This window comes from Zonotrichia albicollis, chromosome 5 (assembly GCF_047830755.1).
Source record: "Zonotrichia albicollis isolate bZonAlb1 chromosome 5, bZonAlb1.hap1, whole genome shotgun sequence".
Classification (NCBI taxonomy): Eukaryota; Metazoa; Chordata; class Aves; order Passeriformes; family Passerellidae; genus Zonotrichia; species Zonotrichia albicollis.
Genome location: NC_133823.1, coordinates 6,035,416 through 6,052,541, shown reverse-complemented (window position 1 = coordinate 6,052,541; position 17,126 = coordinate 6,035,416). Strand labels below are relative to the sequence as shown.

Below are 17,126 nucleotides of genomic sequence, written 5' to 3'. Positions count from 1 at the left end.
ATATTGCCAGGAGAGGGAGGGACAGCAGGGACACCTTCCTCTATCCCAAGGGGCTCCAAGCCCTTGGACACTTCCAGGGGTGCAGGGACAGCCCCAACTTCTCTGGGAATTCCATCCCAGGGCTTCCAAACCCTCCCAGGGTCCATCCATCCCTCCCCTGTCCAGGTAAATCCAATCCCTCTGTCACTCCAGACTCTGCATTCAGGATCTGATTCTGAAACCCAACTGCAGCAAAAACGACAATAAATCAGATTTTTTATTCCTGACTAACAAAAGCACCAGACACATTTATATCAAGAGTTATTTCCCTAAAATATCCTGTAATTCGAGCAATTTCCTCGCTCTAATTTCATTTTCTTAAACAGAAAGCTTAACTATAAAACCACTTCACTTATTCCAACCAAGATCCCTTCTTTATTATTAAGGGATAATAATAAAGGGATAATAATAATAATAAACAGCTATTAAGGGAGTTGTGCAATGAGAGGAAAAAATGCTCCTTTAAAGAGAGGAGGAAGAAAACTCTGCCTGTCCAGTAAATGTTGTGTTTGTATTTCTCTTCAGTACGCTGTTGTCGCAAATATATTCTGCTGTTGTAGAGGCTGTGCTTGCTGGCATTGAGTGCTATGCTAAAACTTCCACTGAATCCAAGGTAAATCAAGTTGGTAAATGAAATTTAATTGTTCTCTCTCTGTAATTGTTGATTTGGATGGCTTGCAGTGTGAGATTGACGTGCAAACCAAAATGAGAACCAAAATAAATTCTGTGTTTCGCTCGATGGGATAACACAAGGTTCATACCCTGCCCTCCAAGCAGGCTCTGAATTCTGTTTTTTTAAAAATAAAATAAAATAAAAGAGAGATTTCAGAGTGTGTCTAATTTTACCCATCTCCAGTTGGTTTTCCATCTTCTCGTGAATTTTCCCGACCTCATCGTAAGGAAAATGAGATCTGTGAAAAATCAGATTTTAGCCTGGTGCATCAGTGTGTTACTGTTCAGTGTCTCCTGGAGCTGCTGGGATCTGGAAGGGGATGGGAGAAGGAAATTTTAATTTTTATTTCCTTTTTTCAGGCAAAGGAGGTGGCAGAGCAGGTGCTGCTGTCTGGGTTGGATACCCTTGGCTTAGCACAGCTGAAATCTGCTTTACGGTGGGTATTTCCAGAGTTACTCATTGGGCTTCTTTGGGGAAAAAATATTAATTATAAACTGGAAAATATTAATTATAAACTGAAAATTATTAATTACAAACTGGAAAATATTAATTATAAACTGAAAAATACTAATTATAAACTGAAAAATATTAATTATAAACTGAAAAATATTAATTTTAAACAGAACTTGCCTGACTGCCAGATTTCAAGACTTCATAATGCATTCATCCTTTAAAAATCATTATAATTATCCCATTTTCCAGTTTTCTTAATCACTTCTTTTGCTTTAAGTCTATTCCTGCTTATCTTTTTTCCATTTAAAAATATAAACCACACATTTCACTTTTACAATTTTTTTGTTCTACAGCTCCAAAATTGCTTTTCAAATCCAGGCTGTGAACAACCATGGCAGGTTTGTATCACTGTATTACAACTTCTTGTTATTAATTACATTACTATGTAATTAATAACTATAATAATATAACAATTACATTATTATCTTGTTATTAATTACAGTGCTTTTCATACACTAACAAATGAATTTTTCTCCTCTTGGAGCTCCTGCAAAACCCCTTGTGTTTGATAATTTCACACAAGATGTGCTAAATGCTTTTGTGTATGAGGTAGTTCAGTGATTTCAAATCTGTAATTCTGTGGAATTGAAAAAAAAAAAGCATTAAAAGGAATAAAAAGCAGTTGGGCAGACTGATTTTTATTAACTGTTAATGAGTAGAAGCAGCATGAGCTCATTAAGTTTCCTTTGAAAAGTGCTTTTAACTTGGTTAATATCACAAACTTGTGCTTATTTAATCCCCACACTAATTGGCTGAAATGACCTGCACAAATAAGTGTTTATTTTAAAATAAAACAGATTTTTTTGGTTGCTGTGGAGTCACAGAAAGATGATCTGACTTTTAAATATTTAATTATCATTGTTGTTCTAGAATTACTCCATTAGATAATGAGGACAGCCTGAGTTTGATCAAAACGGTAAGAAATAATAATTTTTATTTATTTAATTAGAAAGTAGAGCTCAAATGTCTGTTTTTCTGGGACATGCTGAGATTTTTATGTGAATACAAATGTAAGAGGAGACATGAGTGACATTTCAGATGCTGCACCAGATTTCACAAGAAATCAGAATTCAGAATAAAAACATTTAACCCAGATTTATCATCTCAGCCTTTAACCACAATATAGAAATACTGCTTTAGGATGTTTGAAAAATACAAATTTTGTTTTTTTTCAATTGAAATATTCCAAGTTCTTCTTTCTCTTCCCTCCAACTGCTGGATGGCTGCAGGCATCCATGATGGTGTTTGACATTCCAGACCTGCTGACAGGAAGGGGCTGCTTGGGATCTGTTGTGTTTTCAGAGTCCTTCCTGACATCACAAATACAGGTCAAAGAAAAAGGTGAGTGGTTTAAATCCTAAAATTCAACTCCACTCTTGTCCTTCTGTGATGGGAAATCCAAATAAATTCCAATGGGTGTTTTTGCTGTTACCCTGATGGGTTTGGAACACTGAGAGCAAAGGAAGAACCAAGGAAAGATCAGAATAAATCAGGATTTCCTTGGAACTCTGGGGCAGCCATGGAAGAATCAGAATAAATCAGGATTTCCTTGGAATTCTGGAGCAGCCATAGAAATATCAGAGTAAATCAGGATTTCCTTGGAACTCTGGAGCAGCCATGGAAATATCAGAATAAATCAGGATTTCCTTGGAACTCTGGAGCAGCCATGGAAGAATCAGAATAAATCAGGATTTCTTTGGAGCTCTGTGTATATGAGAGCACAAGAGCACTGGGGGTTTCTGTTCTGTGAAAACTTCATTTAAACACTCAGAAATCCTTAAAATTATAAGATTTTCATATTTACTAAAGAAATTTCCAGTCTTAACAGTAACATACATTATAATCTGAAGCCTGTGGGTGGTATAAATTTAATGGCTGTGGTGATATTAGGTCAGAGGTTGAAAATTCTAAAATTCAACACCACTCTTGTCCTGTTGGCTTTGCTGTGATGGGAAATCCAAATAAATTCCAGTGGGTGTTTTTGCTGTTACCCTGATGGGTTTGGAACACTGAGAGCAAAGGAAGAAGCTGTGGAAAGATCAGAATAAATCAGGATTTCTTTGGAACTCTGGAGCAGCCATAGAAAGATCAGAATAAATCAGGATTTCCTTGGAACTCTGGAGCAGCCATGGAAGGATCAGAATAAATCAGGATTTCCTTGGAACTCTGGAGCAGCCATAGAAAGATCAGAATAAATCAGGATTTCTTTGGAGTTTTGTGTGTATCAGAGCACAAGAGCACTGGGAGTTACTGTGCTGTGAAAACTTCATTTAAACACTCAGAAATCCTTAAAATTATAAGATTTTCATATTTAATAAAGAAATTTCCAGTCTTAACAGTAACATAACTGGGCATTCTGATTTTCATATTTACTAAAGAAATTTCCAGTCTTAACAGCAACATACATTATAATCTGAAGCATGTGGGTGGTATAAATGTAATGGCTGTGGTGATATTAGGTCTGAGGTTGAAAATTCTAAAATTCAACACCACTCTTGTCCTGTTGGCTTTGCTGTAATGGGAAAGCCAAATAAATTCCAATGGGTGTTTTTACTGTTACCCCACTGGGTTTGGAACACTGAGAGCAAAGGAAGAAGCTGTGGAAATATCAGAATAAATCAGGATTTCTTTGGAACTCTGGGGCAGCCATGGAAATATCAGAATAAATCAGGATTTCTTTGGAGCTTTGTGTATATGAGAGCACAAGAGCACTGGGAGTTACTGTTCTGTGAAAACTTCATTTGAACACTCAGAAATCCTTAAAATTATAAGATTTTCATATTTACTAAAGAATTTTCCAGTCTTAACAGTAACATACATTATAATCTGAAGCATGTGGGTGGTATAAATTTAATGGCCATGGTGATATTAGGTCAGAGGTTGATTTTGGTGATTTTTCAGGTGTTTTCCAACCTAAATAATTCCCTGATTTCACTGCTTTGTTTCCCCATGGCTTCCCTGCAGATGGCAGCATCCATCCAGACTCCAGGCACGTTATCCTGACTGCAGCTATCCCAAGATTTGCTTCTTGGCTGGTGAGTGAGAGCTCAGAGCCTCAGCTCAGCTCATCCTCAGGGCAAAACTCGCTCTGGGAGTGGGCTTGGCTGAGGGAAAATCTGGAACCTGAGCCTTGAAACACAATGTTGTAATATTAACATGCCCTGGTTTTTTAGATTTGGATGCTAAGTGAAAAATGAAGCTAGTGGTTCCATGCATAGCAGGAGTTTTAAACTATTACTATTTAAATTATTAAATTATAAAAGAATTTAATAATAATAATAATAATAATAATAATAATAATAATAATAATAATAATAATAATAATAGTAATAGTAATAATAGAAAATGTCATTATTATTATTATTATTATTATTATTATTATTATTATTATTATTATTATTATTATTATTATTATTATTATTATTATTATTATTATTATTGAAAATTTCATTTATTATTATTATGATCATTAATTTCATTTTCACCTCGTCAGGTTTTTATCTTTCAAAAGGTCTGGTTGGTTTTTGAAGTGCACAGTGGGAGTTTTGAAAATTCTGTTGATTGTGGGGCATTTTAGATCAGCCCAAAAGAAAGCAAAGTTTGATTCAAGACCTCTGATGCCCTACACTGTGGGAGAGATAAAATTCCAAAGAATGTGACAAAACTGGGCATTGCCCTTGGCAATGCAAGCTTGAACAATAATAAAATATAAAACTGCATGCTTTTTATCTATATAATATTTAGTCTGTAAAGCAATTTAATGGGAAGAGTGTAGTGTGAGAAATTATTCTGGTCCCATGGTAACACAGTATTAAGAGCACAGAATTGTTTTTAAAGCACTCTGGGCCCGGGGCTGCTTCTGTCTGTGGTACCTGAGGTTCCTGTTGGCCTCAAAACTTCTTTAATGCTTTTTATTTAATGTTAGATTGCTTTATTTGTATAAATCACAATTCAAATGGAAGCTCTTTCTGGCTGCAGGTTGAAGACAGTGATGTGAAGCTGTCTGAAAAGGCACAGCAAGTATTAAAGGTAAAATTAAATATTTTTTGTTGAATTAAAGAAGTTACACTTTGATGAACCAGGATTTGAAAAACTTGAGCTACTACCAAACTCTCTTTTTATTCTGTGTGTTACTTCTCTTCTACAAGAGTTGCTTGTTCTGCCTTGTCTTTTTCAAGATTGCACATACAAAATAATATATTGTGTGTAAAAGTTTGAGGCTTTCTTTATTTCAAAGAATCATAAAAGCCAAGAGCAAAAAGAGTCCTAATAAAACTATGATTTCATGGAAGTCTCACTGAACATTACTCATGGAGCTCATGTGTCTCCAAAAGCCCCTAAAACTTGATGCAACTTTCTTTTAACTTAATTAGCATGCTAATGTCTAAAGGAAAACACTCTAAGCACTAGGAAAAAAAAAAAAAAGAGTTTGGGATCTGGAAACATCTTAAATCACATGAGTTTCACATTTGTGGTGCAATTTGTGGCTCCCAGGAATGTTCATTATAAGTAGATTTATTTTCATGTAATATACTTTTAGCTCAGTGGATGGACAAAGTAAAAAACAAAAAGCTCGGCCTTGTGGTTGTGACAATAACTTGGAACTTCATTGCTGCTGGCAAAACCAAAATATGGGGAAGGCTTTTAAAAATTACCCTCTTGCCTTGCTCTCTTTCCTTGGTCCATGCAGGATAAAAATCTTGAAAAGTTCTTGACTGATGCTGTTTGAAAATCAAATATTTTCTCTTGGAGCAAAAGCAGGAGAAAATATTCCTGCTTTGGTCAGTCCTTGATCCAGTCTGTGATGTTGCTGTTTGGTTTTTTTCTGTTTAGGAGGACAAATCTTTCCTGGGCACTTTACTCACTGGGGGTGATGGAGTTTATATCTGTTCCAGCAATCCACAGGCCATGCCTGCAGAAGGTGAGGTGAAATTTGTTTTATTTATCTTTTTTTTTTTTTGCTTGTTTTGGTGGGTTTTTAAACAGGAGAGAGGTTGTGGGTGAGCCAAACCGTGCCATCATCTTCAACTTCCAATTTGCCTTTCCATGTCTCTTGGTTTTAATTTCATTTTTTTGTTCCCAACCTTTGCCTGGAAGTCCTGGAAGGAGAATTCCTGCAGAGCTTTGGTGGGAGTAGGCTTTTCCTCACAACTCACCCTCAAAAATGCCCAAACTGGCTGCTCCTGTCCTTTCCAGATGTGCTGCCAGATGTTTTCTGCCTTTTTTGTCTCTTTAAACATGAGGTTGGAAGGATTGGCCATTGCAGAAGGGCTTTGGGTTCCCAGCTCAGGAGAAGGCAAATCTTCCTCCCAAAGCCTCCTCCTGGAGCTGACGTGTTCCAGGTTTCTGCCACTGCCGTTTTCTCTCAGAAATTCAGAATTTGTCAGCTCTGGTGCTCACTGTGGCCCAGAAAAATGCCTGAATTTGGTCCTTCAGATCCAATCCAGTTACAGCTTTTTGACACAACATCCCTGACAGCAATCTTGGATTATTCATCTTTTTTTTTGGTGTCTTTTCTTTCAAGAACATGAACAACATGAATATCCCAGGAATAAGACTGAAAACAATTTGATAGGACTGTTAAATTTCCCTCCCTCCTTGTGCCTTGAATTAATATATTCCTTTTAAAGCACAATACTTTAATTTTCTCTGTATTCTATAGTATATAATTCTATTCTAGGATATATTTCTCTATATTTTCTCTATATATTTTTTAGAGAGGAGGTGCTGCTGTCACAGTGCTGATGTGCAGCAGGAGGGGCTGAATATCTGACATTAAGTGCTTGCTGCTGAGTGTTTAGAGGAGAACCTTCAGCTTTATTGTCTTTGCCCTGGAGTGTGGAGGATAAATAATGATGTGCCAGGCAATTAAACAGCAACCCTCACATAAGGGCAGCTGCTTTGGCTCCAATTAATCAGATTTCAAAGGGAAGAGGTTAATGCAGAGTGTGATGTTCTGCTGTTTTGCAATGCAGTGCTGTGGGCACTTGTTCACTCAGTAAATAACTGGAGAACTCTGGATTTTATTTTATTTTATTTTATTTTTTTCTTTGTTAAAACTGGCTCTGTGTGCCTCCAAAGGAGCAATTTTTTTCCTTTTTAAAATTTTTATTTTTAAGGGTTTTTTTTTGAGATTTCTGAAGTTCAGTGTTTTACCAACTCTTGAGCTGCAGAGTTACAAATAGATGCTCTAAAGAGCAATAGGAAACACTGCAAGGAACATGAAATTTTTTTAGGTTTCATATGACAGTGAAGCTGATTTTGTTCCCCAATTTGTTGTGCTCAGATTTGGGCTCTGCTGAGTTGCAGCCCTGTAGTCTGGCACTGTGAGGTGCAAAAAGTGCATAAAATTAATGGAATAGTTTAGGTTGGAACATTTAGATCCAACCCCTTGCCATGGGCAGGGACACCTCCTACCAACCCAGTTTGTGCCAAAAAAGTTAATTATTAAGTAAATTTTAATTTAAAAGCCTAATTTTAAATTATTTCTTTTAAGTTGAAATTAAACTTAATGTTAAATATTCCATTTAAACATTTTTACACTTCAGTTTGTTACATTATTTAAATTTTCAATTGTTTTGGATGTAATCTTTACTTGAGTTCTTGTGTTGTCAATTTTGTAATTCTGGAAGTTTGAAATTTGGCAGGATGGAATTTTTTTTTGCTTTTAATTTAAAAAAATTGCCTCAGAATATTTATGATAAGTGGTGTCAGATGAACTCAGATACAGTTGTAGTCATGATTCCTGTTCTTGTTAATGAGATCCAGTGAAGACTGAATGGTTGTAAATATTATCCCAAATAAAAGAAATACGTTTATTTAATAAAAATAAAATAAATATCAGTAAATATTACCCCAAATCAAATTTGCTGCTTGTTAAATACAACAAAATCCTGCAGGAACATAGATTTCTTCCTCAGGAAGCCAAGACATTCATCATGAAGAAGCTGAAAAGTTGATTTATACCTCATACAATTATTTTTCCTTCAAATTCTAGGCAAAGTGTATTTCTTTTCTGATGGAATTCTGTTCTGTGATCCCCACCATGGCAGCATTTCCATTCCCAAGAGCCACATGAGTTCCATTTCTCTCTATGATGGGGTGAGTATTTTGTCTCTTTTTTTTCTGTCATAAAGTTTCCATCCATTTTTAACAAAAATTGAGTCCTGGTACAAAGTTTAGATTGAAGTTTTTAAGTATCTGTACAACTGTAATAACTGATGCAAATCACTGCAGTTTTGGTGCTGATTAACTGAAATTAGTGAATAAGGAGGAGAGAATTTTGTATTGGAGTTAGCAATGTGCTGTTAACAGTGTGAAAACTGCTTTTTGTTAAAAGAAAATGACACAACATGACATCCATCAAACATCTCACAGGGGGAAGGGATGGATAGAGAAGAGCTCAAGGTGTGGTGAGTCATGGAGGGTGAAATTCTGTCTTTTATTAAAAATATATTTGAATCTGTCCCTTGGCCACCAGGGCAGTGCTCAGTGGGAATTGAGGGGTTAATGATGGCAGCTCAGCTCTGTCCACCTCGAGGCAGCAACAGTGTGTTCACCATCACTTCTTTGTCCGGTTTTCGGCTGTCTGGATGGCCTGGAAAGGCCCGGGGTGGCCTTGGGGCAGCCCGCGTATCAAAGGACCAGAAGAGGCTTCAGTTCTTTTCTCGGTCTCTGTGTTTATTAATTGTTTATCTAAAGGATTTTCTCTCAGCCCGACAGAGGTCTGCTCAGCAGCCAGCCATGAGCACACTGTGCCTGCCCTCCGGACAGCCACCTATCTTTATACCCATTGTTACGTGTACAATATTTATCATTTTTCCCCAATACCTTTCACCCTTATTGCCCGGTGCACTTTTAGTAGCAACCAATCTCAAAGTGCCACCATCACCACAGAAGATGGAGGAGAAGAAGAAGAAGAAGAAGGACAGGACACGCCCCAATTCCTCCATCTTACTTCTCTAAACCCCCCTGTACAGAAATCCTAAACCCTGTGTTTCACTCTCTAATTAACTCATCCCTTCACCATTCACCCCGGTGAAACCCTCCTATCCTCATACAGGTGTCGTCTCCCGTGTAGGATCAAAGTCCAGCCACCAGACACTTCTGGAACATTCCAGGACTCCCGAGCCCCCCAAGGGTGGTCTCGGTGACTCGGCATCTCAGTCCTGAGGTGCTGAGATCCCACACTTCTTCAGGGTGGAAAAGAGATTATTTGTGTTGGTTACTGTTTCCTAATCACTGGGGGGAAAAAAAAATATCAAGTTTCCTTCAGTTTCCCTTTTGTTCAGGTACAGTATTCCCCATTTATTCAGCGACCTCCCTCAGCATTGTGCTGGGTGATTTCATCCCACAACAAAGGAAACCAGTAAAATACAATCAAAATGGGATTCAATTGAGATGAAAACACAGCAGCTCAGAGAGTCTTACCTTAGCTGCCTTTTCTTGGCCATCAGATTGATTGCCCCTCGTTTCAGAAGCTATTTTAACACTGACCTTCCTGGGATTGTTTGACTCAAGACACTCACTTTCATAAAAGTTGCTATTTCTGGGACCTGGCCATCATTCTTGAAATGATGCCAGATTTTTGTGTGAAGCTAAGCCTTGACAGGGAGTGTATTATTGTTCTACTGACTTGGCAGAATGTGAGGGTGGAGGGTTTGGAAACTGTTAAGAAGTGACAGGAGAAGCAGGGGAATCGTTGGTTGCTCTTTCCAAAAGTTCCTGCAGCAATATGGATAGAAAAGAAAAAGGAGAATTTAATGTTCTGATGAAAATAAAAGATAACAAACTTTGAAGTGATGCAAAAATTCAGTTTTTTTAGCAGCTTTAGCATGATGCCTGTGAGATATTCTTCTTTTTAACTTGAAAATATCTGGAATTGTGCTCCTGTGCTCTGAGGAACTGGGCACTGAGCTGCCCCTGAGCTCCTGAAATCCCTGGCACTCATTCAGGGCAGGGGAGATTCTGGCCATTCATCAAGGGAACAAATATTACCAAGCAATATTTAGATTTCACAATGACACGAACATCTTGTAAAACTTGGAGCTGGCTCCTTTCAACCTCGTGTCTGTGGGGATTATTGCTGCTGCTGCTGCTGCTGCTGCTGCTTTTCAGCTTTTTTCAATTTGTGGAGCCCAAAATGTTTTCCAGGAGCTGATTTTGTTGGACACTTCTGGTGCTGACAGCAGCGTGGATGAGCTGGCCTTGAAGTCACTTCTCAGGAAATCTCTAAACCATCCTGAAGAATCCAGGATCTGTGGATTCTGTTCCAAAAGCCATTTTCTCTTAAAAGAAATTGTTCTCTTTGAGGAGAATATTTTTGTATGTTCTTCAATGACCTCAGTGACTTTGAGAGGATTATTTTTATGATTAATCCCTCAGTCAACAAAGCAGAGAGATTCTGTTTGCAAATGTCTCTGAGTTGATACCAATTCTTATGTAACAGCTCCCCAACTTGAGCTTTTTCTTCTCAACAATGAGTACAGTGAGTTCTTTGCCCATTTCTATTGAGAGTGAAGGGGATGCCACTAAAATTCTGATTTGAACCCTGTTATAATTGAATTCCCATTTCCCAGAAATGCTTTGTGCTTCTAAATTGTTCTGATTTTCTAAAACTTTGGTGTGAAAAGGGCTTGAATATAAAACACTTCAGCATCCTGCAGATTTGTGTATAAAATCCTGTCCTGGATTCCACAGTCATGGAATGGTTTGGGTTGGAAGGGACCTTAAAAACCATCTTGTTCCACCCCCTGCTTGGAGCTCCTTCCACTTTCCCAGGTTGCTCCAAGCCCCATCCAGCCTGGCCTTGAGCACTCCCACCACTGTGGGGAAAAAAATCCCAAAACAAACTAAAAGATAACCCAAAAAAAGTCAGTATTTTCTCAGAAAAAAATTGAATCTGAGTTCAGTTCTTCTGAGGGAAACACAACCTGAGGGCTTCAGCCTCCCTTGTCACCTTTTTAGGTGGCATTTAATTCAGTTTTCATCTGCTGTCTGTGTTGGAGATGTGAGTTTAGACAAAGAGGTGTTGTTTGAAGCAGTAGCAGAGGAAGGGTGTAGATTTTGGTGTGGACAAGAGGAGATACTAAAATTTAATCTTTATTTTCAGGACAAAATTTAGTGCTTTACTCAAACTCAGATCCTTTGTTTTGAGCTTGTGATACCTCCAGTACCTGCAGATATTTGTGTTCCACCCCTCCTGCTCCATCTCTGTGCCATGCAAAGTAGAAAATATTCATTTTAATTGGTCATGTTTCTTTCTTTTCCAGGATTCCAACAGCGTTGTTGCTGCTCTCTTTATAGACTTCAAAAGTTCCCTGCTTCCTCATCTCCCCATTGAATTCCACACCCAGAACAACTTTCTGGTGATTGCACTTTTCCCCAAAAGAAAGATTTATAAAGCTTTTTATTCCCAGGTAAAAGGAAAAAAAAATTTGTTGGGGTGGGGGAGAAACCACATAATTGCTCTGTGTGTGTTGAAGATGTGTGAGAAAAACTCAAATTTCTGTAAGAATTTCCAGTGCTGGTGCTGCTTGTTGTGTTTAATGCTCCCATGTGCTTTCACTTTGCCTTCTGGAGGCAGCCAGGGCTCTAAAATCTCCTTTTCTGAGCTGCATTTCTGGTGTCTAATTTGCTGCAGGGATTGTATGGAGTGGCAGAGGTTCCATTGTGTGTTTTTGTGGTCAGACACATTTGGATCTTGATCCTTGGGGAAGTGGAGTTAAAGTTTTTCAGTCTCCCATATGGCATTGTGTTATTCCCTGAGTCGATTGGCTTCTTGCATTGTGCTGCAGAGGCTTTTAATAAACCCAGCTTTATAACAATAGTGCTTTTGAGGAAATGAGCCTGGAGATTTTAGGGCTTCACAAGGGTTTTTAGGATGTGCTCATCACACTGGCTTGGAAAAGACCACCTAGCTCAGTGAGCAGTCCCCACTGGTCATATTAATGGTCCCATAAAATGTCTCTTCCTTTTATCTGAAGTGTTTAAATTCCTCCCACTGTTCCACTCTGAATGGTTGGCAATCTGTTGTTTGTTTGTATTTGAATTTTCAGCCTATTTTATTAATTCTACTTCTATATCTGTTTTATTTTTCTTTTCTCTACACCAGAACACATCCTCGAGATGCTCACAAATCTCAGACCTATTCTTTCTGCTTTATTTGGCCTAATAAAACAAAACCAGATTCTTTTCAATCTATGCCTAAAAAATGTTCTTTTTTTCCTCTGATAGTTGTAATGCTTTTCTTTTGATCTGCTTTTTGGCTGTAGATATCCAAACTGTTTGTAGTATCTGAGATGAGGGTGTTTGTTTCCTCTGTTGCTTTTTCTCAGGGCTATTTATTTCTGTCCTCCTTTGAGTTAATTTTTTTTGGTGAGCAGTTCCACACTGAGGTTCAGTTTGGGCAGTTTAAGTTTTTCATTTGGCACCACACCAGTTGCTTTGCTCAAGCAGATAAAACAAATCTTTTGTGTTCAGGGTGTTCTGTCATGAACAAAACTCTTCATCAAATTGACTCTACCTGATTGTGTAAACCATGGAAATATATTAAAGTATTTTGTCAGTATTTACCTTCAGGTGTTTATTGATTTCCTTCAAAATTCCTTCTGAAAGTCTCTGTGCCTCACAAGTTACAAAGATTCACTAAAATTTAGATGCTGCTTCTACTCTTCTCAATTATTTGGCTTGATATCTCACTCACTGGAGCTGTCCTTGGATTATTCCAAACCTCCTGGAATTAGGGAATTGCAACTGCCCTGTTACCCAAATCTGGGTTTGTTAAAGACTGAGATGAAATCTGAGGTGATGCCTTTGTTATCCTCACTCTAAACGGAGCAGGAGGAAAATTTATTTAGACTTTGGGATGTGTTGATTTCTCTCATTTTTTTCTTTGATGCCAAAGCTCTTTTTTTTAAACTTTAAATTATACAAGAGGGTCTGATATATTTCTTCTGGGCCTGATATATTTCTATATTTCTAACACTTGCTAGCCTGACCTATGTTTTCACTTTATCCCCAACCCTTTGACTCTTACAGAACACAAATTTCCCTTGACCATTCCTTTTTTCCATCTCTCCCAGGCATTTCTTTCAGTCCCTTCTGTGTGTTTTGAAGTGGTTGTTGTGGATCCTTTTGCATGAGCAAGATTGCCTTTGTTAATATCAAAAGTATATTTTTATTTTGATGGTTTTTATCTCCTACCCTTGTGTTTGGGATGCTGAGTTTTTAATGGGAAGCAGTCGTGTCCCCCCCAGTTGTTTTGTCTTGCAGACAGTTATTGTGAAAAATGACAATGGCTGTTGCCTTTACTTATGAAAAGAAGGGAAATTCCAAACACTGACAGGACTTTGTGATTCATCTGAATCTGATTTTTAGGTTCCCAGTGCCATTCAGATTAATGTGTCTTGGCTGGAGCAGTTGGATGGGAGCCAGAACATTCCCTGGAGAAACGAAGGGTTTCCTTTTCTTTTGGGAGGGAACAGAGTTTTTCTTCAATTTTGAGTAATGATTGCTGCAATCTCACCTCATGAAAATTGCAGCAGTGCTTCAAAGAGACTTGAATTAATTCAGTTCCTTCTGTAGAGCACTTGGGCCATAAACATCTACATTTCTATCAGGGAAAACCAGGCCATATCAGTAAATTCCTAAAGCTCTTCCAGTCTAGCCAAAGAAAAGATTGCAAAATTTTATCAGTGGATTTGAATTTTAAAATTGGAAGGGACCTCAAGGCACATTTCATTCCATTCTCCCAGGTTTCTCCAAGCCCCATCCAACACTTGGACACTTGCAGGGATGTGTCCACAGCTTCTCTTGCAGCAAAGCTTTTATTGTACAATATTTAATGGCTTGTGAAAATGTGTCTGTATTTTTAGGTGAGCAAAACCAATTCCTAAACAAATTCACAGCGAGTTTGGGAAAATAATGACACTCATGCATAAATCTGCTTTATTCCAGGTTTTCTCTTCATGGCATAACCAGACAAACTCAGGATTATCTTTAAGGGTTGTCCCAGAAGAATTCCTGTCTGAGGAACAAAAGAGGCTGTAAGTTCCTCCTAGTGCAGTTACGCAGAAGCTGCAATCAGAAAAATGCTGTTATTTATTGGGTTTGATAATAATAATTAAATTCTGATAATTATTTAAAAAATGGTGCATTCTTAGTGCAACACTCAAATGTTTTTGGTACCATTTAATATGTACCCATGTGATTTAAAGAAGAGAAATTTTTAGGTTTCTCCTTTAACTAATTAATTAATTAATTTCCTTCTTTTAGGCATTCCAGTGTTCAGAAGCTCTTCAATGCCTCTTTTGCTTCAGGGGAAAGATGCAGGGAGCTGAAACTGTCTGCTGCCATTCCAGGATTGGAGAGGTGAGAAATTACTTTGGTGTCCAAGGGATTCATTCTGTCAGAAATGAGACAAAACTGTTTTGGTAGATGTGATAGCCATCTAAAAATATTTCTTAAATAATTCTCTCTTTACATTAGGATGTTTTTATTCTGAGATAAATTATTTCCTCTCTAGCTTGACCTTTTCATACTCTTGTTTTAGTAATTTCCCAGCTATTTATGTGGATGAAATCTTTTTTTAGTAATTTCCCAGCTATTTAGATGGATGAAATCTTTTGCTGTCAATTGTAAAGAAATAAACCTTTTATTTTTGGAAGGTTTGTGCAGCACTTCACAGTCAGCAGTGTCAGCACCAAGGCAGTGATGAGGGCACATCTTCCTGTCCTCCTCCAAGAGTCAGAAACCATTTCTGACAGCAAAGCAGAAGGTGATAAGGTAAGGAAACAACTCCACAATAATTCCTTCCCCTCACATAGAATATTTGGAATATTCTGTCAGTAGTTCTGTTGTAGTGTGATAAAACACTAATCCTGTTCAGCCCTGCTCTGCCTCCTCCTCCACTACCAGCAGTTTTTTGTCCTTTTTTTTCCCAGGTTATATACTTAATTCTTTTCCATTTAAACAATCCTTTGGAAGTGCAAATGGCCTTTCAACCACATGAAAGAGAGGCAGAAAATGAGGTGTAGATCTTTAAGTGAAGTGTTTTCTCTAATGTCCAGAGAGACTTTGCCCTAAAGCAGCAGCTTGTTTTTATGAATTACTGAATAATTTAACTGAATTGTTCTCTGGAACATAAAAGTCCTTTAAATAGCATAGAGGCAGCACATGATATTTAACATTTGCTGATATTATCTGTATAACAGTCCTTTCTCTATAGGGGCAATAACAATTGTCCAGTTTAAGGTGGGCTTTAAATAGCATTTTCAGAGAAAATATTTCCTGGGAGCTTCCCAGCTTTTGAAATCTGCTGAAAACAAAACCAAACCAGCAGAAATATAATCTTTCCTTGCAATATTGCTGGGGTCTGGTTCAGAGACCATTCTGACAATTAATAAACCCTTAGGAATGTTTAAAATCTGATTTTAAGGTGGGTTAACTGTGGATTTTTTTAAAAAAAAAAGAAAAATCAGTATGAATCATAGCAAACAGACTTTTTGTGTTTGCACCAGTGTTTCTGTGGTTATTTTGTGTTTAGACTTGCCTTGTCCTGTTGCTGTGTTGCAGGTGATCATCACCATCCTCACTGGGCTGCCCGGGTGCCGTTCCAGCGACCTCTGTTCCTTCCTTGTCACTTTTACCAAGGAGCATGGGAGGTTGGTGCAGCTCTGCTTACCCTGATCACCAAAAAACAGCTTGGCATGAAGGAAAAAAAAAACCTTAACCACTGTTTTATTTAGGTTTTTAAACCTAATTTCAGACTGATAGATTCACCCTTAAATTTATACATTTAGGCAGGAAAACAGCACAGGAGATTTCTTTGTTGCCTGTTCCATGTGGTGAAGAGCTTCCATTTATTGATTTGTAGTGATTCTAAAATGCTTTATTTCTTCTTTTTTTTTGAGAAAAGACTGTACTAACAGTGCTTGCCACAGCATGGTTTTTAATTTAGCCTGATTTGAGGTGCATTCAGGACATCTGTTCTATGGCAATGAGATAAATCTGCTATAGGAATTTGCCACTCTGTGTCTTTATAGAGCTTCTGAAAAATAAAAAAAAAAAATCTTACCCTTGTAATTCTTACAGCCAAACACCTTAGCATTTAATCTTAGCTATGTTCTGCACTGTTCTTACTTTTAACTCAATTTTATCAAGTTGATTCAGTGCAGTTTTGTGGCTCTGTTATAGGGCAAACACGTAAGGTGACTTTTGAAGGTTGTGTAATAACACATCTCCTCATGTTTTCCTGCAAATGTCATTGTTACTTTCCATTTTTGCGCTGAAATATTTTCATGCCCAGAGTCTTGAATTGGATTTGTCTAATTTCTGTTTACTGCATCACTGCCAGTGATCAGAATTACTTATATGATGTACAGCTTTGAAAAAAGCTGGTGAGCATTGTTTTATTGAAAAACAACAAAGAACATCTACAAACCCCTTTGGCAGCCATGTAAAGAATGTGCATATGCTGGAAATGATAGAAAGCCAAATAAATTCCCCTTCCCCACGTGGAACAAGATCATGATGAGAGATGTGAAATCCTTGGCCTTGTCAAACTTCATTTTGGTCTGTTGCTTGAAAATGAGCGTTCTGGTTTGAAAGCAGTGAGAGACTCCAAGTCAGAAATATAATTTATTAGGAAAAGGGAAAAAAAAAACTCAAATACATACAGTAATACAAAAGAAAAATCCCTGAGAGAGTCAGAACCCAACCTGACACCCTGTTGGTAGCAGTCCAGTTGGAATTGTGGCTCAGCCCTCCTGCAGTGCCAGCTGTGGCTCTGCTGCAGCAGGGATCCTGCACAAGGGGGGAGTTTTCCTCTGCAGCTCCAGGGCTGCTGCAGATGGGCCTGGGCTCCCTCTGGCACTGCAGGGCAGCACAAAGCTGCTCCTCT

General features: G+C 37.9%; 1 protein-coding gene across 1 annotated transcript in view; it reads left to right on the top strand.

The window, feature by feature from the left end:
• The window catches only part of DNAAF9 (dynein axonemal assembly factor 9), an 81,657-nt gene that overhangs the window by 40,559 nt on the left and 23,972 nt on the right, over window positions 1–17,126 (top strand). The window contains exons 13-26 of the mRNA XM_074540423.1: window positions 565–652; window positions 1,072–1,148; window positions 1,519–1,563; window positions 2,096–2,141; window positions 2,455–2,566; window positions 4,190–4,260; window positions 5,204–5,254; window positions 6,059–6,146; window positions 8,223–8,326; window positions 11,497–11,643; window positions 14,183–14,271; window positions 14,501–14,596; window positions 14,893–15,010; window positions 15,800–15,888. Of these exons, the coding sequence (XP_074396524.1) occupies window positions 565–652; window positions 1,072–1,148; window positions 1,519–1,563; window positions 2,096–2,141; window positions 2,455–2,566; window positions 4,190–4,260; window positions 5,204–5,254; window positions 6,059–6,146; window positions 8,223–8,326; window positions 11,497–11,643; window positions 14,183–14,271; window positions 14,501–14,596; window positions 14,893–15,010; window positions 15,800–15,888 (1,221 nt within the window). The remainder of the gene's footprint in view (window positions 1–564; window positions 653–1,071; window positions 1,149–1,518; window positions 1,564–2,095; window positions 2,142–2,454; window positions 2,567–4,189; window positions 4,261–5,203; window positions 5,255–6,058; window positions 6,147–8,222; window positions 8,327–11,496; window positions 11,644–14,182; window positions 14,272–14,500; window positions 14,597–14,892; window positions 15,011–15,799; window positions 15,889–17,126) is intronic.